General features: G+C 39.4%; 1 protein-coding gene across 1 annotated transcript in view; it reads left to right on the top strand.

The window, feature by feature from the left end:
- Nucleotides 1-26473, top strand: part of ADCY2 (adenylate cyclase 2) — a 180697-nt gene that overhangs the window by 124728 nt on the left and 29496 nt on the right. The window contains exons 16-19 of the mRNA XM_070749069.1: nucleotides 12992-13129; nucleotides 13551-13673; nucleotides 15563-15747; nucleotides 18472-18556. Coding sequence (XP_070605170.1) covers nucleotides 12992-13129; nucleotides 13551-13673; nucleotides 15563-15747; nucleotides 18472-18556 — 531 coding nt within the window. The remainder of the gene's footprint in view (nucleotides 1-12991; nucleotides 13130-13550; nucleotides 13674-15562; nucleotides 15748-18471; nucleotides 18557-26473) is intronic.

The following is a 26473-nucleotide window of genomic DNA, read 5'->3' as shown; positions in this document are numbered from 1 at the left end:
ATTGTTGAGTTAGCACAGGGACAAATTCCTTACCTTTTCCTACCGGTGTGCTCCATGCGCATTGTGATATTTCGTGCGTGCACATCCCCAATCCGATTTTGCTTCGGTTCATGTGCACAGGACAATTTTCTTTCTGCGCATGCTCAGAGAGCCAAAATCCACAAGGAATTATTTTTTAAAAGATGGCAGCGTGCACGGATCAGTAAAGACAGACCGGAGCCGTCACGCCAGAATTGTGCAATCAGCAGGCTGCTACCTGAGTAGCACAGTGGACTGCACCAGTAGAAACCTAACACTGGATTAGAATAAGAAATTGTGTCTTCTCTCTTCTTATAAAAATTAAATCAATATTCATGTATCTATAATATGAAGCTAACTTGCAGAAGGTTCTTTAAGCAGATTCCATCTTAAACCGTTGCTTACTGTTTTCCACAAAAAAATCAAACAACAGAAATGAATGCTCCTTCTGCTTAAAACAACCACAGATATCACCACTTGACATAAGGGTCAAAGATATCCTTGGCAATGAGGCTTGGCTTATATTCACCACCACCATTCTGTAATGTATCTCAAGATTTTTTTGGGGGGACAATTGAAAATATTTGCCAACTTGTTTAGGTACAACGATTTTTTAAACTTTTAGAGAAGAAAAACAGTTTTGTTTTCTTGAAGTAGAATCCTATGGCATTCCATACAACCATTTTTAAAAGTTTATGCATCAATTAATGGATAGAAAATGGAAACTGACATACCTGAATCAAATAAAATTGTTTGGCTTTCTCCTCTGTAGCTTCTGTTAGTCCTTACTGCATCTCCAAATTGAGCAAAAAGCAATAGAGACACATGACAAGGGAGGCAAGGCATTGCAAAGGAAAGACAAATAAAAACACAATGAAAATTAAATAGTAATAGAAGAGCATTCCTAAGCCATATTAGGCAAAATAATTGTAGAACAAGCTTAGTTTGAAATAAAAGTATAGTATTGGATGATTCTCAGGGGAAAAAAGTTTTCGTTTGTGTCTGATTTCTACTTTTTTCTGACCATATTGCTCCCTCTTGCTCTGCCACCATCATATTATAAATAGGAAAAGGTTTTTTTAGAAAAACACAATAGGGTAATTTTGAATTCAAGATGGCTGAATATCATTAAGAGCATCTTGACTTCCCTAACAACACAATCCCTCTATATAAATTACAACACTTGGAATGAATGGAAGATATTTTTCTTTTATGGGAAATTAAAAGTCTTTCTTAGTTGTTTGGTTTAACTATATTTTTGTAACTAACTGCAGTTAAAGTTTTGAACACTAGAGATAATTTATTATGCATTAAAAAAAATTCTTAGAAGCTATATATATAGATCTATCCTAGTCTCCCTTAATTTTCAAATTCAGCAAAAAAAACATGTGACATCAACCATAGTAGGACTTCTAAAATTTACATCTTGGAACGACATTAGTACAAGGATTTAATGTTTCCTATTGCTGTCTTCATAGCTGGACAATTTTCAAAATATTTTTTTGGTTGAAATGACATAATAATGTCAATTTCAACTGTGCCTTATATGGCTTTTTATGCCTTATGCTTATATGGTCTTTGGGAAAGAAAGATGAAGTCTTTTGTAGGCTGAACTTTAGTGATTTCATGGGACATGTCTTGCTCTTGTGAAAAACATATTGTTATGTCATTTCAACCAAAAAATTACTTTGCCATTGCTTGCCATTGCCTTCTTCCATGCCTGTATTATGATTATGACTGATGACAATGGATTGGAAAAGACAGTTATAATACATTAGATGTTAATGATATCAACATAAGGTAAACAGAATTGCTTTTTGTAGCTGAAAGGTATTTCTTTAGATTCATAATTTTATTTATTCCTAAATAAGCCTAAGTATGATTACTAGTCAAATACAGTGGTATCTCTACTTAAGAACGCCTCTACTTAAGAACTTTTCTAGATAAGAACTGGATGTTCAGGATTTTTTGCCTCTACTTAAGAACCATTTTCTATTTAAGAACCCGAGCCCGGAATATTTTCCCACGAAATTTGAGAGCGGCACGAAGGCCCGGCCAGTTTCCTGCCATTCCCCCTTTAATCCCAGCCATCTGAGCTGCCAGAGGAGCCTTTTGGTGGTGCTTAAGGAGGTTTTGGCAGTCCAGAACGAATGAAGCATTTTTCTTTCTCTGGGCGCTTGGATAGGGAATAAACCTCTGCCAGCGCCCAGACAAAAGAAACGCTCCCTTCGCTCTGGGCACCCAAGGAGTCACCACAGCGAAGGAAAGGCACCGGCTACAAAATGAGCGAGCGAGAGGAGAGAGGAACCCTTCAGCATGGGAAGGAAGAGGCGGCAGCAGCTGCCAGTGTATGGGAGGCAGTATATGGGAGGCAACCTCGCGCCGGGTTTATGGGAGGCACATGCTTCTCCTCGCCGCCTCAGAATCCCTCTTTTTAAAAAAGTCTTAAAGTTTTGGGTTTTTTTATTCCCCTCACCTCACCTTCTTCCTTCAGCAGCAACTCTCTTCCTCCTCCTCCTCCTCCCACCCAAATTCTGAGTTTTTATTTCTTTCCTAATGGGTTTGCACACATTATTTGCTTTTACATTGATTTCTATGGGAAAAATTGCTTCTGCTTAAGAACGTTTCTACTTAAGAACTTGGTCATGGAACGAATTAAGTTCTTAAGTAGAGGTACCACTGTATTTTGAATTAAAATTTTTACCATTAAAAGTTAAACTAAAATCAAATGGATTTAGCATAATATTCATTAAATCAATATAAAATGGTTTATGTCAAAGATAGAAAATAAGCAAAAAAGCCATTAGGTATCCTTCCATTCTAGACTGTTAGGCAACCCCAGAATGTACCAATAGCATAAAGATTAGGTAACAAACTAGTATTCATTGTTCTCATGATCCTTCTGAAGTCCTCATTCCAAAATTCAGTGACCCAAAACCTATAGGCTATTTTGGTGGAAGATGAGGATGAGAATATTTGGCTTGCCTAAATCCTTCCTTTCTGTCAAAATATTCTCTGCTATTACCCCCAAATAAGACTGTGTTCTTTCTCAAAAGCACAGACCAGAAATGGGGGAAGAGCATTGTTATGGATTTTCCTGAACATTTGCTTGTCTTTATAAACCATGACTATATGAATAAGAAAGAATTGCTGGTATTATCCCAGATTCCCCTTCTCTCACTGGTTAAGCTGAATACACTACCATGATTTACCAAAGAGTGATATTGGGGTTGCTTAGAAAATGTGATGGACTGTTTCTGCAAAGGGGGTGTTAATGGACTGCAGTTATGAGGTTCCCAGGAAGAAGGGAGCATATTCCAAGAAGGGAGGTGATACCAGAGACAGCTCAGTCCCCAGCTGGGTCATGTGAAATAGAAGAGTTTTAGAATAACCATTCCATAGAATTTTGCATAATCAGAGTCTTCGGAGAGGGGCGGCATACAAATCTAATAAATAATAATAATAATAATAATAATTATTATTATTATTATTATTATTATTATTATTATTTCCATTAGGTTAAAGTCTGGCAAGATTCTGCGTGTATGGTATAGGCAATAAAGAACTGAATTTTGTTAGGGTGTACTTTTGGGCTAAGTCTGACAGTGGCCCAGTCAAGTGCCAGCCCTAGGGGAGCTTTCTTTTTTTTTCTTCTTTTTTTTAATTTTTTTTAATTTTTCTTGAAATAAACAGACACACATACAAACATTAAACATAAAGTGGGGGTGCATTTCCCCCGCTTCTTTTGAAAGTATACATTCAAGTACAGAAAAAGAATACATAATTGAATATATGTTAAGTGTTAAAAGGTCTAGTAATTTTGGGTTAAAGTTTTACAAATCTTAAGTACAATGTAGATATTAGGTAAAATTCTTAATATATTGCTTATACGTAGAGTAATATAACATAGTCATCAAAAAATACCTTTAATGTAGTTTTAACTACTATACTAATATACCATAATCATCAAACAAAACATTTAAAGTAATTTCAACTACTATACGTATATAAACCAAAATTCTTAATATGTTACTTATACATAAACTACTATATCATAATCATCAAACAAATCAACTACTATACGTATATAAACCAAAATTCTTAATATGTTACTTATACATAAACTACTATATCATAATCATCAAAAAATACATTTAAACTAATATTAATATTGTTATCACCTAGGTAAAAACAAATACAAAAAATTAACTAAAAATAAATTTATATATCTTATTTTTTCTTATCTATCCATTTATAAACATTGTTCCATGTTTCATAAAATTTAGTATCTTCTTGATCATTTAATCGTCTTGTCATCATGTCCATTTCAGTGCAATCTAATATTTTAACTATAACTTCTTCCTTGGGGATTTCCTCCCCCTTCCAATTTTGCGCATATATTATTCTAGCCGCAGTTAATATGTGTATAATTAAGTAAAGAATTTCTTTCTTGTAAGTCTGATTGGTAACTCCTAATAAGTAGAATTCCGGGGTATTATCTATATCTTGCTTTACTATTTCTTTTAATATTTTCTCTATCATCTTCCAGTATATTTTAGCTTTACCACATGTCCACCATTGATGGTAATAGGTTCCTATATCCTTCTTACATTTCCAGCATAATGGGGATGTTTTGGGAAACATTTTTGCTATCCTATTTGGTGGGAGATGCCATCTGTAGAACATTTTGATTTGGTTTTCTTTTAATGAAACTGATTTGGTCATTTTCCAGTTGTTAATCCAAACTTTCTCCCATGTGCTTTCTATATCAGTGTTTCCAAAAATATTCTGCATGTATCAAGGAGTTGGAAATGGAGATCAAGATCCACTTTTATCTTCATTTTAAAAGGAGGGACTTCCAGTTAAGTGTATGCTATAGTATAGTCAGAGGGATCTCATCATTTTCTCTGGAGTTTTATCTTGATAACTGTTTAATTAGTACCCCTGGAATACAAAATAGTGATTATCTTCTGTTTTGCTGTCAAAGAGGGTTTGAAAATCACTGTTGGAACTCAAAAAAAAGTTCTTCACTATTTTCTCTCCAAGACAACAGTTTTAGCAATTGAGGAATATGTCCGTTTTCATAAAGAGTTTTGGGTGTATTGAAAAGATATTAAAGCTATAGTTAATTCAGAATAGAGTTAAGTGCCATAATAGAATATGTCAGCTGGAAGAGCATGGAAGTCTGTTGAGACATCCATATCTGATTTAATGACGTATAATAAAACCATTTAGAACAAAATTGTAGACTTAGAATTTCAGTGTCATCAGTCAAATTTACATGTAATGGGATTTCGAGAGCAAGAGAAGAAAGATAAAGCTGTCATTTTTGTGGAACCCTAATATCTTGAGTATTATTCCTGCAAGAAGAATTTTATCAGATAGAAACTAAGAGAGCTTGTCATTTTTCAGCCTCTCCATTTTGTTCCTCTGATAATTTATTATTATTGATATATATCCTTGGATATTTATTGTTAAGTTTATTGTATTTGCTGGGAGGGATGCAATTTTCAAAAAGCCAGATCTGGTGTCATTGAATTTCAAAGGATAAAGTTTCATGTTATGTTATTCCTAGAAAACAAAAATGTGTTTGACATTGTGTGGGAGAAAGTTTCAAGGCTGTATTATATATGCAGCAAATCTTATTCAATTTCTGGACAGAAGCCAAAGATCTGTTCAAAAATTTTTGAAGAAGAATCATAGCTTACTATTTTCAATTCTTGTAGTTGCACTGGCAAAATAAAATTACAAGTTTTGTTAATGTGTCTGCTAATAATTCCAAACAATATTTCAGAAAAACAAATAATCTGGAATTAGCTAGTCAGGTGGAATCAACCAAACTTTGAGAGCTCCATAGTGTCTGCTAAAAGACCACTAGCTACATTCTGTGAAATTTCTGTGGCCAATAGTGAAAAAGAACAATATATAATATTGGATAATATCTAAAAAATGAAATTCAATGGTGAAAAAAGTAAGGTTCCATATTTAGGCAAGAAAAACAAAATGAACAGATATAGTATAGATGGTACATGGCTCAATAGTAGTAACTGTGAGAGGGACTTTAGAGTCATATGGACAATCACTTAAATGCAGCTGCCAAAAAAGCCAGCACAGTTCTAGGCTGCATTAACAGAGGGATAGAATCAATGTTACATGAAGTGCTGATACCAGTTTATAATGTCTTGGTAAAGAAACACGTTTTTGACTTGTGGCTGTAGCAATTATGATGACTTCCTCAGGAATGCATCATAATTCTTCTTCTTCTTCTTCTTCCTCCTCCTCCTCCTCCTCCTCCTCCTCCTCCCCCTCTTCCTCTTCCTCCTCCTCCTCTTCTTCTTCTTCTTTCATAATAATGAATTCTGAGGTATTGGTAGGAATAACTACAAAAAGCTTGCAAATAAACATTTAATATAGCCATTTAAAAGGGGCAAGATTAGAAATACCCGGAGAGTGACTTCCTTCAAGCCTTAATATAACAAAATGAAGATTTAAGACATGTATATGATGACATTATCACAAATATTTTGTGCTAGTGTCAGACATTATGAAGTTATTATCACCCATCTCCTCCCACTTATAACTGTATGACTGTAACTTGTTGCTTGTATCCTTACAATTTATATTAATAATTGTTTCATGATTGCTTATTTGTATCCTATGACAATCATTAAGTGTTGTACCTCATGCTTCTTGACCAATGTATCTTTTCTTTTATGTACATTGAGAGCATATGCACGAAAAACAAATTCTTTGTGCGTCCAATAACACCTGGCCAATAAAGAATTCTATTCTATTTTATTCTACAGTGATCCCTCGAGTTTCGCGATCTCGAGTTTCGCGAAACGCTATATCGCGAGTTTTCTACCCGGAAGTAACACCACCATCTGCACGCATGCGTAGATGGTGGAGTTTGCATTACCGGCGGGCAGATCAGCTGCTAGGCGGCCAAAGGAACCTTCCCTGGGTCTTCCCGCCGGCATGGGGGGCTTCCTAGCACCCCCCCGAACCCCCAACCCGGGTTTGGGGGGGTGCTAGGAAGCCCCCCATGCCGGGGGAGACCTTTTAAAACACCCGTGCCGCTTCCCAGCTGAGTCCTGAAGCCAAGCGCAGAAGTTCGCCTTTGGCGCTTGGCTTCAGGACTCAGCTGGGAAGGGCGCGGCTGTTTGAAAAGGTGGCAGTCGGCCTGGGGGGCTTCCCAGTACCCCCCCCCAACCCTGTCTCCTGCCGCCGGTTTAGCCAGGAGAGCAGCGGCGAAGTGACTTGAAGGAATGGGAAACTCAAACCGCCCGGTTTCAGCTTTCCATTCCTCCACGTCACTTTGCCGGGGGAGTCTGGGAGGGAAGATGACGCGCCGGCAGCACAGGGGCGAGGGGTGGGAGGCAAAGCTCTGCGGGTACAGCCCCTTTCGGCCAAGCCTCCCCCCCCCCCCCGCCAAGCAGCCAGGGAAGCCGAGCCGGGCGTGGAACATCGGCGCGGGAGGCAGGAGACGATCGGGCGACCGGAGCAGCAGCGCCGCCGCCGCCACGCCCGGCTCGGCTTCCCTGGCTGCGTGGCCGGGGAGGCTCGGCTGAAAGTGGCTGGAGCCGCAGAGCTTTGCCTCCCCCCCCCTCGCCCCTGTGCCGCCCGCGCGTCATCTTCCCTCCCAGACAAAAAGGCCGCCCTTCAACGGAGGCTCGTGGAACGGTTTGGTGTCGGTTTCGGTGGGAAGGCTATTAGCATAGCCGGATTGTTTAGCCGGTTCACCACTCATTGCGACTTGGGCTCAGAGGAGCCTTGCTGCTGCAGCGGTTGGGGGTCGGGGTCCCTCCCGGGAGTTGGAGGGATCGCTCGGGGATTCCCCGTCGCTGGTGTGGTAGGGGGGGTAATTGGTGCAGCCTGCCTCCCCGGGACCGGGGAGGCGATCGGAAGCTGCGTGTGCCCTCTCGTTGGGGGGTGATTAGCCCCCGTTTGCAGCGTTGCTGCTTCTCTGCCTTTCGGGGCAGGGGTTGCCTGCTGCAGGCTTGGGGGCCTTACGGCTACTGGGCCTTTTGGTTAAGCAAGACACATTTTAATAAATAGGTTGGAACTGCAGAGCCGAAGGGCGGCCTTTTTGTCTGGGAGGGAAGATGACGCGCGGGCGGCACAGGGGCGAGGGGGGGGGAGGCAAAGCTCTGCGGCTCCAGCCACTTTCAGCCGAGCCTCCCCGGCCACGCAGCCAGGGAAGCCGAGCCGGGCGTGACGGCGGCGGCGCTGCTGCTCCGGTCGCCCGATCGTGTCCTGCCTCCTGCGCCGATGTTCCACGCCCGGCTCGGCTTCCCTGGCTCCGTGGCCGGGGAGGCTTGGCTGAAAGTGGCTGGAGCCGCAGAGCTTTGCCTCCCCCCCCTCGCCCCTGTGCCGCCCGCGCGTCATCTTCCCTCCCAGACAAAAAGGCCGCCCTTCAACGGAGGCTCGTGGAACGGTTTGGTGTCGGTTTCGGTGGGAAGGCTATTAGCATAGCCGGATTGTTTAGCCGGTTCACCACTCATTGCGACTTGGGCTCAGAGGAGCCTTGCTGCTGCAGCGGTTGGGGGTCGGGGTCCCTCCCGGGAGTTGGAGGGATCGCTCGGGGATTCCCCGTCGCTGGTGTGGTAGGGGGGGTAATTGGTGCAGCCTGCCTCCCCGGGACCGGGGAGGCGATCGGAAGCTGCGTGTGCCCTCTCGTTGGGGGGTGATTAGCCCCCGTTTGCAGCGTTGCTGCTTCTCTGCCTTTCGGGGCAGGGGTTGCCTGCTGCAGGCTTGGGGGCCTTACGGCTCCTGGGCCTTTTGGTTAAGCAAGACACATTTTAATAAATAGGTTGGAACTGCAGAGCCGAAGGGCGGCCTTTTTGTCTGGGAGGGAAGATGACGCGCGGGCGGCACAGGGGCGAGGGGGGGGGAGGCAAAGCTCTGCGGCTCCAGCCACTTTCAGCCGAGCCTCCCCGGCCACGCAGCCAGGGAAGCCGAGCCGGGCGTGACGGCGGCGGCGCTGCTGCTCCGGTCGCCCGATCGTGTCCTGCCTCCTGCGCCGATGTTCCACGCCCGGCTCGGCTTCCCTGGCTCCGTGGCCGGGGAGGCTTGGCTGAAAGTGGCTGGAGCCGCAGAGCTTTGCCTCCCCCCCCCCCTGTGCCGCCCGCGCGTCATCTTCCCTCCCAGACAAAAAGGCCACCCTTTGGCTCTGCAGTTCCAGCCCCTTTCGGCCGAGCCCACCCGGCCAAGGAGCCAGGGAAGCCGAGCCGGGCGTGGCGGCGGCGGCTTCCTTCGGGGGCAACGCCAGCAAGAGGGTCTTCGCCCTCTTGCTGGCGTGCGTGGGCGGTGGGGAAGACCCTCAGCTGCTAGGCGGCCCAAGGAATCTCCCATGGGTCTTCCCCACCGCCCACGCACGCCAGCAAGAGGGGGAAGACCCTCTTGCTGGCGTTGCCCCCGAAGGAAGCCGCCGCCACCACCGCTTCTTCTTCCTTGCGCCCCCGCTGCCTCTCCGCTCTCTTGGGTGGCGGAGCGAAGGAAAACAAAAAGTTTCCCTTTCTGCAGCTCCTGCCTCCCGCCCACCCAAGACAATAAGAGCGGAAGAAGACCCTCTTCTCCAACACGCCCGGAGGAAAGCGGGGGGAAGGGAGGAGAGAGAAGGAAGCCAGGCACGAAGAGTGTCCATGAGGGGGAAGAGACCCCCGCGCCGGGCAGGCCCACCGAAGCGGGAAGAGGGGGCGTGCGCCCGGGCCTGGCTAGAGCGCTTGATCTGCGGGCGCCTTAAAAGGGGGTGTGGACTCCTGGGAGGCCTTGGCGGTGGAAGGGGACACACTCGAAGCCTCAGCCGCCTGTCATAAGCGTCCTCTGAGGGAAAAAGAAAGAGTCCGAGCTTGCCGTCCGGAAACGTTGAAGCGCCCTCACAAGCAAGAGGGGGAAGACCCATGGAAGGTTCCTTGGGCCGCCTAGCAGCTGATCTGCTCGGCAGCGCAGGCTGCTGCTGCGCTGCCGAGCAGATCAGCTGCTAGGCGGCCCAAGGAACCTTTCATGGGTCTTCCCCTCTTGCTGGCGAGGTGAGCGGGCGGGCAGCGGACAAGTGGCGGGCAGCGGGCGGGCGGTGCGGAAGTAAAAACACCATGGAAAAGTGGCACGCATGCGCAGATGGTGTTTTTACTTCCGCACCGCTATATCGCGAAATTTCGATTATCGCAAGGGGTCCTGGAACGGAACCCTCGCGATAATCGAGGGACTACTGTATTCTATTCTATTCTATTCTATTCTATTGAAACAAATTAATTGGATATTAACAACATTTTTGGCAGAGGTATCTTGTTTATCTGCAGTAAAATTTCAATACTTCAGTTAATGTTGTGAGAAATATATGGAAATCCTTGAGTTTCAGATATAATTTTACGCGTGAATATCTTATATTTACTTTTAAAATAGTGGATTAATTTTGTTTTGAAGTAAACTGGATCCTTCATATTTCTACTTTAGTACAATTTAGGAGATCATTTTACATTTGAATTAGTGGGAGGTTCCAACAAAAGAGGATTTGAAAAAAAATTAAACACTTTTAACAAGAATTATTTTGTATATGAGGTCAGTTTCCAGGACTTTAAAAAATACTTTTTTATTACTCTTACTCTTTCTCCTTTTTTTTTCATTTTCATTTATTATCTGTTTATATAACATTGAATAACATTTTACCATATTTTATTGCATTTATTTTGTTATTATGCATCATAGTATATATTTTTCATATTAATATTTAATTTTAAACATAATGTGATTGCTTGCATGTTTATTTATATAAGGCTTTTAGACTCCTAATTTATACATTTAATATTTCAGTTAATTTGCCTGTAATCTGTATGGGAAGTTTCATAATCTTATAGTTTTAAAATATTGTTTTGTGCTACTTTTGAATCAAATAAACTAATCTCATTTGACAAAATAAGGCAAATACATACCCTCAAAATAAAAGAGTTGGGACAGGACTTTTACATCAAAGTAATTTTGTAATCACTGTTATTGCTGAAATAATCCAGAAAAACCAGATAATTAATATAAAATTAAGCCATTAACCAGCAGTATAAATCAGAGTACTAAAATGAATTGTATAATATAATGCAACATAAGGATACTAAAGACTGAAAACCAGTGCTATAACTTTATCGGTAACTCATTTTGAATATTTTAGAAATCAAAGCATAGCTCAGATGGCTTTTAACTCAGATGAGGAACAATAACATCTGTAAACTTGCATATCTTTGTATGTTTCTAAATTTGAGATAAAAATGAACAGACAATGTTCTTTCTTTATTACTCAATATGGCAGTATAGCTTCAGTAGGGAATAGTTTTTTAAAAAACTATTAGGCCAAATATTTGAATTAGTAGTGAATAGACTTTCCTATTTTGGATGAGTTATTATTATTAATTATTATTATTATTTATTAGACTTGTATGCCGCCTCTCTCCAGGGACCCGGGGCAGCTCATAACATACAATGCAAAAAATATGTATACAAATCTAATAGTTAAAAATATAAACTAAAAACCCATTCACAACCTCCTGCGTGCCACCCTCTCAGGTTTACCTCATTTATTATTTATTTATTTATTATTTGGATTTGTATGCCGCCCCTCTCCGAAGACTCGGGGCGGCTCACAACAAGTGTAAAACAAATCATAAATAATTCAATTAATTAAAATATTTAAAGATTTAAAAAACCCCATATACTAACACACACACACACAGGCATACCATGTATAAATTAAATGTGCCCAGGGGGAGATGTTTAGTTCCCCCATGCCTGACGGCAAAGGTGGGTTTTGAGGAGTTTACGGAAGGCAGGAAGAGTAGGGGCAGTTCTGATCTCCGGGGGGAGTTGGTTCCAGAGAGTCGGTGCCGCCACAGAGAAGGCTCTCCCCCTGGGGCCCGCCAACCGACATTGTTTAGTTGACGGGACCCGGAGGAGGCCCACTCTGTGGGACCTAATCGGTCGCTGGGATTCGTGCGGCAGAATTTCAATTGTTTATAATTGTTTATAATTTTTGAATAAAAAAGAGTTGATCTTTCTGCATTTCCTGCTAAGTATTGTAAGCAGGGTGTACGAGAGCTACATCAAATAATATTTTAGATTCCTAACAGTATCTCGTCAATCTAGGTCAGTGATGGCAAAACTTTTTTTGCTCGGGTGCTAAAAGGGTGTGCGTGTGATAGTGTGGGTGCATGTGTCCACACCCCTAATTCAGTGTCCTCTCCTGTGCATGTTCACACAACCCCCCCTTGCATGCAGGCACAACCCCCATGCTGCCTCCCCATACAGGCGCATAGGGCCCACTGAAGCTTCTGGAGCCTGTGAATGGCAAAAAATGTACCCAAAAGGCCTTCCAGAAGTTTGGAGACTTCTGGTTAGGCCGTTGGGCTGTTTTTCATCCTCCCCAGGCTTCAAGAAAGCCTCTGTAGGCTGCGGAGGCTGAAAAACAGACCGAACAGGCCTACCAGAAGTTCAGAACCCGGAAATGGTGAAACCATTTTCCCCGCCCTCTGGAAGGCCAAAAATCAGCACACACATGCACACTGGAGCTGCCATAGGGCAACACCTGAGAAGTTGAAAAATATCCTGGCAAAGGGCAAAGTCAAATGACTGATGTAATACTGGTAACCACAAATTAAATTTGATTTGAGGCCATCTTTTTCTTCTTCTTTTTTTTAATTGTCTTTGTTGGGCATTCTGAGTTTTCCTTATAGACCAGAAACAAAGTTACAACCTGAGCAATTGTCTATGCTAGGAGACTGTGAAGTCTTTTTTGTCTGCTAAATTGTTTCTTGTTCAGAGCATTGTCAATCTAAATAAATAGGAATTCATCAACATGATACTTGGTAACCTCTTATTTTTATCCTTTTGTTTTGTATTTTCTGCTCGCTGTTGCCCTGAATATTTTTGGAACACTCCCCCCCCTCCCCTTTGGGGACTAATCAGAAATAGATTTGTGTATTTTTTTCAGCAGTGTAACAAGAAACTCTCGGCTTTCCTGAGGTGGATTCTGAAATCAGCTGGAGTCATTGAAAACCGCCCTTGGCCACGAATCATGATTACATTGATAACAACTGGTATAATATTAACTATGGCTGTGTTCAACATGGTAAGTTTAATAAGGTTTTCTTCTACTTAATTGTATTGATTGGTTTATTCGGTTTTGGCATCTTACTTTCAGTGATGAGAGAAAAGAAATATGTAATCTGCTTGGATTAAATTCTGTTTTTTATTGCTTTCAATGCATTAATATAATTTGTATTTTTTATCAGAACAATGTGTCAAACAGAACAATGTGTCAAACAGAAACTTTCTAATAGGTTCAAAAAAAGTATACAACTTTATAGAAGCTTTTTTTCCTTCATGATAAAAATTTTGTCATTTAAAAAAAGAGCAATCTCATGTTTAATTTATAATCAAAACTCCTATTTCGTTTCATATATCCATGTTATTTTATTTTGTTTAGATTCTGTGTATTTAACTGAAACCCTATGAAATTTCTCTCCCCCCCCCTTTTTTTTTTTTTTTAGTTTTTCTTGAATGATGGTGGTATATTTGAATCTCTCCCCATTCTTAATTCATCAAATATAAGTTCTTCTGATACAAGAGATCAGACACTCTGGTATATTCAAAACAGCAGTTTTTTCTTACCAGTAAGTTTGTATCTTATTTTCATGATTCTTGGCAGATAAAATTAATGTCTATAAAATGATTAGACACACTGTAGAAAGGCTATTCCATGCCCATTGTTTATTTTTTAAGTACTCTACTGGCTTTCTCCAAGTAAAACTAAAAGTTACACTGAAGGTAAAGGTTACATTGTAAGTGTCAATATACTATCTAGAAAAGTAGTACAGTACTTCATTAGGCCTAGCAGACTAATTTGTTTCTTATTACTTTGAAGAAATGTTTGGCTGGATTCAGCTGCTTCAGGACTTAGGCAGGACTGCAGTTCAGTAGTCCTTGCTTAGCAACAGCAATTGGGACCAGAAACTTGGTCATTAAGTGAAGCAGTTGCTAAATGAAACTGCAACTGTTTTTTTATTGTACTTTAGTTTTTCTTTGTTTTACAATGTGAAGATTGGTTGCAGAGTCACCTTTTCATTTCTGTCATAATTGAGCCGGGGTGGCGCAGCAGGTAGAGTGCTGTACTGCAGGCCACTGAAGCTGACTGTAGATCTGAAGGTCAGTGGTTCAAATCTTATCACCGGCTCAAGGTTGACTCAGCCTTCCATCCTTCCGAGGTGGGTAAAATGAGGACCCGGACTGTGGGGGCAATATGCTGGCTCTGTTAAAAAGTGCTATTGCTAACAGGTTGTAAGCCGCCCTGAGTCTAAGGAGAAGGGCGGCATAAAAATCGAATAAATAATAAATAATAAATAATTGAGCAGCCGCTGAATGAGGCAGTCTTTAAACAAGGACTACCTTTATTCATGAATGCTTTGCAAGTTAACATTATTTTCCTGATTAGGCCTGTGCAAATCATTTCACAAGATGCTCTTTTATGAAGTCACAAAGCAGCTATTCCAGGAGAAGTGTCTTCTGTACATACTTGCATGGAAGAGTGGGAGTTTTGAAGCAGCTGACACCAAAGCACATGCCTTTAAGCAAAGTACCTCACTAAATGATTTGCACAATCCTAGTTCTGTACTTACACGAAAAGAACTCTTCTGTCATAGCCAGTCTATATGGTTTCATCCTATATCTCTGTGGTAATGTTCCAAATCTTCAAACATTCCGGAAGCTCCACATAGGCATGGTTAATAAATCCATGTCGGATTGGTCCTACTCATTTGGTTCCGAACCCTTTCAGTATGACCACATTAATGAGATATGAATTTTTGAGGAAGCCATTTCTAGGTACCATGTTAGTATAAAATGCAACTTTCAGTCTCTTTAATTTGAAGGGCCAAAAATCCTTCAAATAGAAACTAGCAAGTCAGGAAAAGTGATAGTGGTAATTTTTCATCTAGTCATAGATGAAACATAGATGATACATAGATAAGAGTACAGTGTTCCCTCGATTTTCGCGGGTTCAAACTTCGCGAAAAGTCTATACCACGGTTTTTCAAACATATTAATTAAAAAATACTTTGTGGGTTTTCCCCACCTGATGATATCATATGTCATCGCCAAACTTTTGTCTGCCTTTAATAAATATTTTTTTAAATAAACTTTAATAAATAAACATGGTGAGTAATAATCTAAATGGTTGTTAAGGGAATGGGAAATGGCACTTTAGGGGTTTAAAGTGTTAAGGGGAGGCTTGGGATACTGTTCATAGCCAAAAATAGTGTATTTACTTCCGCATCTCTACTTTGCGGAAATTCGACTTTCGCGGGCAGTCTTGGAACGCATCCCCCGCGAAAAGCGAGGGAGCACTGTACTTTATACTCTTTATTTTTATTTAATAAAAAATGTTCGCCTCTTGTTCCATTTATTATCTGAAATAATACAAGCTAGTCACTGTTTATAACCAATAAGAAGTGGGTCTTGATATTTGATTTTAAAATATTGATTTGGTTTTATTTTTCTCTTCCAGTATTTTATCTACAGCTGTATCCTGGGCCTCATTTCTTGTTCTGTTTTCCTCCGGATAAATCATGAGCTGAAAATGGCAATCATGTTGGTTGCTCTGGTTGCCTACAATGTAATTCTTTTGCACACACATGGGTCTATGCTAGATAACTACAGCAAGTTACTCTATACAATGGCACCTCTCAAAAGGTAGGCCACTAAATCGAAACTATTGTTTATGTCCTGGGGAGCTGGGAGGGCATGAGATGCCAACTGCTTCCTCCATGTTTCTTTCTTTCCTTGTATTGTTTAAGAGTAATGGCATGGGATGCGCTCCGAGTCTCTGGAGAGGGGGCGGCATACAAATCTAATTAATAATAATAGTAATAGTAATAATAATAATAATAATAATAATAATAATAATAATAACAACAACAACAACAATAACAACAACAATTATTATTATTATTATTATTATTATTATTATTATTATTATCCAAATGACTATTTTCCACATTTCAAGGATCTCACCAACATGATACATGATATGAGAAGACAAAAATAGCCCATTTTTAAAGCTAGAGGATGGGGAAAATCAATTCTATTTAATTTAGATAATTGATGGAAGCTTGGTAAGATTAGCACACTAGACAGGGTAATATAAATTAGAAATCGCTCAATGGAAGGGCTCTTCTGCTCCCCTCGCCCTCTCGGCAGCACTAGCAGCAGCCATTTTTCACTGATTTTTACCCTTTTTTTGCTTCTGCACATGCGCAGAAATTGGTATAATCGTACATATGGGTGCTCCTAGCACGCGGGTGTGCATGCTCCTGGTGCGAGATCCAGCTTACTGCAGATGTGCAAAAGCCAAATCTTACTTGAGGATGCTTGCGCGCACAAGATTTCACTAATTTCCGTGCATGCACAGAAGCAAAGAAAATCAGGCAGTCCCTCACTGGATCCAACCTAGAACGAACAAAAAAAAAATCTGACAGTGATAACAGTTAGTCAACAGAATAGCTTGTCTCCCAGAGTTATGGGTGCTCTGTCAGTGGAGATTTTCAAAAATAATTTAATTTAATTTATTTGATTTATAAGCCAACTCTTGCCGGACTCTGGGCGACCCACAACATTTTAAAACAATATAATAACAATTTAAAACTGCCAAAATAGATCATTCATATCCATGGCTGGAACTAGATGGTATAACTCAGGCCTGCCGCAAAGCCAAGTTTTCACAGCCCTTCGGAAGGCCAGGAGGGTGGAGGGTGGACTGACCAACCATACACCGGATGGTATAAGGTCTGGATGGTATAGGCTCTCCTGCCTTGAACTGGAGGTTGGACTAAGGTCTTCTAGTCCAACCTTCTGCTCAAGACAGGTGTCATGCCCCTGTCAGAAGATGAGCTTGAACCAGAACTGACAGTAAGAGAGAGGGCAGCTCTGTTGGCCTTGGAGGAAACTGGGAAAGGGCAGAGTCAGTCCAGGCAAAGCGGTTCAGAATTAGCCAGGCAGGAAGGAGAGACAGAGTTCAGACAAGGAGTAAGAACCACCTCTTCCTGATGCAATGGCTAGGAGAGTGTAGAGAAGGCGGGATCAGTGGAGGCAGAAAAGGCCATATGCAAAGCGAGTGTCCCACCCAGCTTCACCAGGAATGCCTGGGGAATGAGACTTAATGAGGAGCATTTGTTGGGAACAAACACTGAGTTCCTGAAGTGTTTTGTGCCAAAGACGTTTGAACTTGCCAAGAGTCCTGGCATTCCTTGTTGGCATTCTGGACTGGAATTTCTACTCCCTGAACTCTTTGCTTGGCTCTTGTTTTGCCAAATACATATTGCTGTGCAGCATAGGTGCAGACAGCACTGGGCTGGCCCAATTGCAGCCAGAGGCTGTTTAAGGTTTGTGGGGGGGATTTGTTCTCACTTGGTTTTAGGGCTTGCCAGTAACGTGCGAGCGTTTGGGGAGACTTGGAGCAATAAAGGGACTGTTTGAACTGCCAGCTGTTTGTGTTATCTCTGTGCTGTGCCCTAGGTCAGTACAGCAGGATAATTTATATCATCCAGACTTTAGAGGACAGTAGCTTCCAGTCCTATGATTCTATGTTGTATAAATACTGCAGAATTTTTTATTGAATCACTGATTTTGGCAATCCTGAAATTGTTACAAGTTATTAGGTATTGAACTTTGTAAATGTAGCTTTGCTACTGGGAAAAAATTGAGATTTTGTGAATTTTTAGCTGTGCTTAACTTGATTGAACTGGATATATACTTTTTGCCCAAAATTTGCTGGGTTGTTTTTTTTTTTCAATATTCTTCTATGAAGAATATTTTTCCATTTCCTGTTTATCCCCTCCCCCCGAAAGTTGTTTCTATAATGGGGAAACATTCAGATACAAAACCGTATATAAGTGGACAATCTAAAATGTTACCATTCAGGGGAAAACTGATTACTGTATTTTTCAGATTATAAGATGCACCGGAGTATAAGACATGGAGGGTTGGGAATCTATCTACCAGATATTCATCTGGATAGCATCCTCAGTCTGTTTAGCTTCAGCACATTATTTTATCCCATGGTTAGGGCTGAAAAAGCCTTTTTCAGAGGGAGTAGGAATGAAAACAAACCTGCAAAGACTTAGGGCAGGAAAAAACCTTCTTCAGAAGGAGTAGGAAGCCAGGAAGATTGTTAGCCCCAGTTAGGGCTGGAAACAAAAAGCTTCGAAAAAGCTACATTTATAGTATAAGATGCACCCAAATTTTCAGCCTCTTTTAGGGAGTGTGTGTCTTATAGTCCCAAAAATACAGTAGGTGCATGGAATGAAGTGGTCCTGAGTTAGTATTATACATTTTTGCACCATGAATTTAAATGGGCATATTCAAAAATCTGTAGACCAATTTTGTTTCCCTATGTTCAAAATAATTTTATTTTTACAGGCCAGGGATCCTGAAAGATCTGAAAACAATGGGTTCTGTATCACTTTTTATCTTCTTTATCACATTGCTGGTACTTAGCAGACAGGTAAGTCTCTTGCACTTCTTTTTTCTCTTTTTAGGAATTTCATTCTGTTTTCAATGCTCTGCATGCCCAAATTGACTTGTTTCTTGCCATTACCATTGGCAAGAAACATGGATGTTGCTTAGGTATTTACAGAGATTTATTTTTTATTTATTTTATTTATTTTTATTTATTTATTTATTTTGTCCAATACCCAATCAGAGTTTTAGTGGGTGTATATATATATATACATAGTAAAATACATGATGAAGGTTATAGAGGAGATACTCATAGTAAAATATATCAATGAAAGAATAGAAAAGAAGATATAGTAATAGAACATATCAATGAAAGAATAGAAGAAGAGATATAGGAATAGAAGAAAGGTATAGGAGATATAGGAGAGTAATAGGACAGGGGATGGAAGGCACTCTAGTGCACTTGTACTCGCCCCTTACTGACCTCTTAGGAATCTGGATAGGTCAACCGTAGATAATCTACGGCTTGGGGATGACACCATAGAGTCCAGCAATAAGTTCCACGCTTCGACAACTCGGCTACTGAAGTCATATTTTTTACAGTCAAGTTTGGAGCGGTCAATATTAAGTTTAAATCTATTGTGTGCTCTTGTGTTGTTGTAGTTGAAGCTGAAGTAGTCACCGACAGGCAGGACGTCGCAGCATACGATCTTGTGGGCAATACCCAGATCTTGTCCAAGGCGTCTTAGTTCTAAGCCTTCTAGGCCCAGTACTGAAAGTACAATCTCGTAGGGTATTCTATTTCGAGGGGAGGAGTGAAGAGGTCCTCCGGTGAAGCATCTCTGGACATTTTCAAGGGTGTTAATATCTGAGACGCGACACGATATCGAAACAGATGAGCTGCATTCGAGGATGGGCCTGGCAGAAGTCCTGTAAGCTCTGGCAAGTAGTGTGAGATTGCCAGAGCAGAAGCCACGCAGGACTAGGTCCACAACTCTCGAAGCCTTCCTGGCCATGTTGTTGCAGTGGGCTTCGGAAACCAAATCCCTTGTTATTAGTATACTGAGGTCCTTAACCGAGTGGGGGTCATCTGCGACAACTTGACCATTCAGTTCGTATTTGAAGTTCAGATTCTTCTTCCCAATGTGTAGGACAGAGCATTTGCTAGTTGAGATTTGGAGTTGTCATGTGTTAAAGATCCCAGCCTTTACTTTACTAAAAATGTTACGTAAAAGCAAAGCCATGGTGGGTGATAGAAGTTGTGACTTGAAACATAGAAGGAGTAGACAATGAAAGTTAATTAAAGATACGATGGAAATTAAATAGATGCATGGTTTTTGTGTGACTAAGAGGAAGGGGAAATATGTAATATCTGATCTTATGGAGCTAAATTGATGAATAAATGTAGGGAAGGGAAACTGTAGGCTTAAACATGAATGAAAGGGCTAATAATACCTTAGAAAATATTTCTTGGTGTCATCTATTTTGTAACTGTGCCTGCAGTAGAAATTCAAGTTTAATGGTACTTCCATGCTATACTCTAATGAACACTGCTAATAACAGCATCAGAAATTAGTTTTGCAAAACCCTGTGCAATATTCTGAATGAATGGAACCTAAACGAATACAGTTACTCCATTAAATGTCATGATTGTTTCCTGACAAGGGATGCACGATAGAATTATTGGGCTATTCAGAGACTCAGTAAGATGTGATTGATAAATATTGGTTTAAAAAAAGCCCTGTCTCTTTCAAATACATGATTTACATTTAAGTCTATTCATACATGCATACACAAGGCCAAAGAAGGAACTGGGTTCCTTGGTGCCCTCTGAGCTTGGTTGTTTCTTGCAGATGTTTCATTACATAAAATAAATAAATACCAAACTAGCTAACATCATCAGTGCTAGCAGGGAGTGGGGTATGCTTTCATTTGATTAGATTGTTGTTTACTGATAGCTTGTTTTTCTGAGCTGGTAGTTCCTTAATTGGCGTATTGTTTATTTCTTGATTATGGTCTATGTTTTGTTTAAGTGCCATGCTTCCAGAATTCTGTAGCATTTTTGCACTTGGCTTGGTCTAGAACAGGGCTGTCAAACTCATGGCCCCGCAGTTATAAATAAGTGTTATGCACTGGCCACGCCCATGCCTGATTTAGCTATAGTTATTGTGCTGAAACTATGGTTAAGTCTGTTCATCTATTTTGAAATTAAGAAGCATTTAAAGTATATTAAATTAAAATCTCAGACAAACCAGCCAACAGCAGACATTTTGAGATAAACTTCTTTTACATTCAAAAGATCAAAACTTGTTCTCCCCAGCAATCAATACCCAGATGAGTAGGGAATAGCACCAAGATTAACACTAGACTAACAATGAAGAATTAATCAAAAAAATGTTTTTAAAAAGAGTATGGTATGGTACATCAGGAGAAATATTAGGTGTGGTCAATTAGAAGTAAGTTGGATCCGGTGGGGATGTGTGTACAGTAAACCAAAAGAGAGGGATGATTAGGAATGAATAGATTTATAAAATATGGATTAAAAGTAATTAAAAGTAATAACCATTGTGAAGGAAGAAAGCTTCATTGGTTTGGTTATATAAAAAGAATAGATGAGGATCAAATCAGTAAATAGATACATGAAAGAAAAAAAATCATGGGCTGAGAGGAAGGGATAATACTTAGAAAACCATGGTTGGATAGAGTTCGTGTGATCTTCAAATACAGCAAGAGTATATTTAGAGTATTTAAAAAAATGGAAACACACGAACGGATTTGGTTGGGGAAAAGAAGGGTTTGTTTTACAGATGGAGACGTCTTTGAAAAGCATATTGGACGATTGTTAGATAAACTCTAGCTTAACTCTGAAAGGAATTGACTTTGTTGGAAGCTGGTGTGAAGTTGCAAGGATGTCTCCCTTAACAACCCACAATCCTTGTTTAACAATGGCAATGGGGACTGCGGGATTTGCTGTTGCTAAATGATACAGACATGTGACATTGTAGTCCACATTGCTCGGCACCAGAAATTCTCGTCCCAATTGCCATTATAACATGAGGACTATCTGTATTGATTGTACAACAATCAGGTAATCCAAATTTCAATTTCCATTGCAGTTTTTTTCATTCCATAACTGTGTAACTAAATAAAGATTCTAGCCTTCTAACACTAATTTTAAATCGAAACTACCAAGGCTGTGCACGTTCCTATTTCTTAAAAATGACCTGTTTATTGCAGTAATTTAGATAAATTGGTTTTCTATTTTTGGTAATTCCAAAGATAGTGCTATTTTATAAACTTCTAGTAAGGATTGGAAGAGAAGATGTTTGTTTTCCTCAGTAATTCAGCCTTAAGTAACAATGAGGCACTAAGAGATTGCAATGTTCATTTTTAAGATAGATGCAGAATCAGGGGTGAAATTCAAAAATTTTCTCTACTGGTTCTGTGGGTATGGCTTGATGGGCATGGCAGGGGAAGGGTATTGCAAAATCTCCAATCCCTCCCCACTTTGGGGTCAACCAGAAGTGTTATTTGTGGGTTCTTCAAACTACTCAAAATTTCTGCTCCTTCGGAACATGTAAGAACCTGCTGAATTTCACTCCTGTGCAGAATTGAGAAAAAAATATATACTTTTGATATATTTTGCATTATTAAAGCCTGTTCTGAAACCTTACTGTATATGACATAGGTATTCAAGATAGACCTATTTTTAACTGTCCATAACTATAGTTAGTACCTGAACCTGAGGAGAACGTATTATCCTTAACTGATGTGTAGATGATGTAAAGATACACCTATTTCAGCATTATTTTTCTAGATGAAGAAACCATGGTCATCACAACAACAATAGTATAGAAAGAACATGATCAGATGCCCCAGTTTTGCATAACTTTGAAATCATTTATTCATTTTGAATAAATAAATCCTTGTCCAAATAAATCCTTAGTCCAAATCTGCCTTGTAAAATACAGCATTCTTTATGTTGTGAAGAGAGGTATTCTCAAGATGATTGAATATTTCATTTCAGTTTCTTGTATTTGAGCTTTCTTGTTGGAAATGGTGTATAAATGCTACCATTGGCTTTGCTACTGTTAGACATTTTTCATCCTTTAAGACTGCCCAAACATTCAGTTTAAAAAGCACGATGGGCCTAGTTCCTTGGAATTTAATTGAAGGATTTGGAACCAGGGACTGGAGAAATTATTAAATATGAAAGCCAGGCCATTTGTACACAAATACACACACTGATCACTTTGCAACTATAAGGAAACTCCTAAGAGTCACCAACTGGTGGTGTGCAAGAAAATTTTGGTGGTCCGCAGAAAAATTATTTGCATTTTTATATTGCATTAAATGAGGGTCTTCACGTTCCAGAATTCTCTAGAATGGCTCGAATTGAGGTGAAATTCACTTAAAGACGGGCAACGGGGTTCTGGGATTGTGCCTGCATCACTTAGGAACTGAAATGCTGGGTACAGTTATGGTCCTAAGTCGAGGACCATCCGTATCAGATGAAAGCTGATGTGTACTTTTTTCCCTTTGGTCTGTACTTAGGCAAACAAAACAGACATTTTATTATACATTGTGCATGTTGTTAACTTCAGGTTTAAAAATTGAATTCATGCTCTGCATCTGTTTTGAGGTGGGGAGAATGCAATTGATCCTGGGGGAGAGATGGAAGAATACAGGAGTGAGAACTGATGATGGAAAGGGAACGAACAGTAATGTCTTGGTTGTGATGGACTGTGGGGAGTTGGCATAGATCGGCCTCAATTTACAATTGGTCATTTAATGACCATTCAAAATAACCATGGATTCCCCCAGGGCTGGGATATGCAAAGTTGGCTCTTCTATGACTTGTGGACTTCAACTCCCAGAATTCCTGGGCCAATGATGCTAATTCAGGAATTCTGGGAGTTGAAGTCCACATCATAGAAAAGCCAACTTTGCCTACCCCTGCCTTAAGGAGTACTTACAAACTGGATTCAAAGTTCTGACAGTCACCCACCCTTTGCAGTTATGTGACCATCTATCAGGTTCTCTCTGATGGCTATTTGTGTCATTTAATATATGTGGGTATATACAGTACACTGCTCAAAAAAATAAAGGGAACACTTAACACAATATAATTCCAAGTAAATCAAACTTCTGTGAAATCAAACTGTCCACTTAGGAAGCAACACTGATTGACAATCAATTTCACATACTGTTGTGCACATTCAACTTTGTACAGAACAAAGTATTCAATGACAATATTTCATTCATTCAGATCTAGGATGTGTTATTTGAGTGTTCCCTTTTTTTGAGCAGTCTTCAAGTTCCAGAATTCTCCAGTCAGTTATCTTTTTTTAAAAAAAATCGTATTAGTGGTCCATAGGATTAAAAAATATGAATTTAATGGACCCTGGGGTCCGAAAAGTTGGTGACCCCTGACCTAAGAAATGTCCTGTCATTCATCCTTTAAAAAAACTTCAATAGCAAATTTCTCCTTCATCAAATGGAAATGAGCACTGATAGAAAAAATGTAGTGGAATTATATATTGTGGTTAAAATATAAAATATGCTAGCCTTGTATCTACTTTCAATTTCACTCATATAAAGAAAGTTTAATACTAAATTTTAAATAAATTTAATAAACAAATATTTAAATAAATATTAAATGAGAAGAAATAAATTTTAATAATATTTTGAGCTCTTTTTTCTCAATACCATCCATACAATTCGTATTGTATATTTCTTGTACAAAAACTTGTGAATTTTGTGCATGTCTTTCTACTGTTACTGGTGTTTCTATTGTATTTTCTTTCAGAACTATCCTTTTTGCTACAGCTGCTTAGCACTGTGACAGATTTATGGCTTTGTTCTGCTCTATTGCAGTACAAAACTTAGGGAAACCTTACTTGGCCAGCAGGAAGATACAAAAGACTCTTGAGCTGTTGAATTTGATCAAGATATTGTTCTCCTGTGGCCTTTGCAATTATTGTTGTTAGGATGTACTATTTAATTGAAAGTCTTTTTATCACTTTGGAAAATTGAATAGTGCAAAGAAATATCTTATTAAGCTTTAAGTGGCTCTTACTTCTTTCTCAAAACAGAGACTAAGCAAATGGAGTGTTTTAATTTGCAATCTCAGTATTAATTAGTAGATAGAGACTGTGATTCCCTCCCATTCCTCCTAGGTTTGGCCTTACGGCTATATTGCACTGAGCTTTATAATTTAATATGGTTCTTGGACAATTACAGGTGGTCCTTGCTTACTGAATGCCTCATTCAAATCCCTTGTGTGTCCAATCACACTTGGCCAATAAAGAATTCTGTTCTGTTCTCTTGTATTCTACTTATTCCAAGTTACAATGGTGCTGGTCTATAATGGCAAGTTATGAGTTAAGTAAGGTCTTTTTTTAAGGGCTAGCTGAAATTTTGAGTTATAGAAATTGCTTGTTACGACTCATCCATAAAATTGTATTGGACAGGAAGTGGTAAAAAGAGGAAGGATGCAACAGAATAATAATTAAGGAGATTGCATTACGTTGACATCCTTCAATCTCTAAAGACCATGGTATCGTGCTCTGGAGACTGCATAATTGAACAATATTATCCTGGTGTCACTAGTAATTCCAAGGGGGGGGGGGAATAACATCAAATCATTCTATCATGAATTATTTAAATTTTGAAAGCAGAGAAAAATTCAAATGGTCTGTTAAAGGACCAGTCATGGAATAACCCAATACTTTAAATATTTGGCCATGGCATGTTCTTGAAAATTAATAAACCTGATAGCAGCTAAATTTGTGGATATATTTTAACATTTAACTAATGGAAAATGATTATCTTATTAATTCAGTATTTAAATGCTACCTGAACAAGATTTTATTTCAAATGTATGCAAGACTAAAACCTGGAGCAGAATAATTATTTCATCTAGTTTCTGGATAAAATATAATTTTTATGTTAGATAATATATACCCGTAATTCATTTTTCAAAAATCTCTTAGAGAGATTTCTAGCTTCTCCTTCCAGGCAATCTCTTTTACCTTGATATGAATACAAAGATATTGTATCATGTCTGTCTGTATGTTCTCTCTCTCTCCATCCATATAAATATACACAAATAGCATTATACAATTGATTATTGAATTATTATCATTTTTTACTGTTAGCACACTGTCACACTTTAAAAATGAAATTATGTTGCCTGCTCTAAAATATCTACACATACATAACACAAATATACACATGCAATACACACACACAATCAAACACACATTGCTGTTCATCTTGAATACATATAGGAAAAAGGAAGCTTGAAATTTACAAAATTAAAGACTTTTTTTGGTCACTAAATTTATAATTTTTATGAGAATGTATTTGAATCTAATATTCTTCTTAATGAACCTTAGCTCTCTGCAGTATTAAAATCTGATCAAGATCATACACACTGTATAGACTCACACCTAATGAATGTAGATATTCAAAATTGTTATCAAACAATTCTAAATGATACTAGCTATCTTCGAACACCTTGATCAAATTATTTTTGCAGACCTTAGGCTAACTAAGTAATTATTAGATTAGGTGAGTCTCACCATAATTAATAATTGATTAATTATTGAATATGGAGAACATGTATTTGATCAAGTAGGTGGTCACTATTTTTTAATTATAATATTGAAATCCCCTCCTCTTCCCTCAATAATATTTAAAGTATATTTATACTTTTTTATTCTTCAAATTTTCACATGAGAGTTACTGGTATCTTATCTGGCTCCTTTTTAAAAATTTGAAATCATATGACAAGTCTCCCCTTTTCTCCTTTATTGTTTAATTTTAATCTTTAATAATTGCATTTCACAATTAAGCAGAGTGGTGAGATTCAAGTAGCTCTATTTGCAAATGGCTTGTTAGTATTTACTGATAAAATAAGATATGATTTTGTAGCCTTTTCTCAATATAAATTGGTTAA

This window comes from Erythrolamprus reginae, chromosome 3 (genome assembly GCF_031021105.1).
Source record: "Erythrolamprus reginae isolate rEryReg1 chromosome 3, rEryReg1.hap1, whole genome shotgun sequence".
In the NCBI taxonomy this organism is placed as follows: domain Eukaryota; kingdom Metazoa; phylum Chordata; class Lepidosauria; order Squamata; family Dipsadidae; genus Erythrolamprus; species Erythrolamprus reginae.
This window is presented reverse-complemented; position numbering and strand designations above follow the sequence as displayed.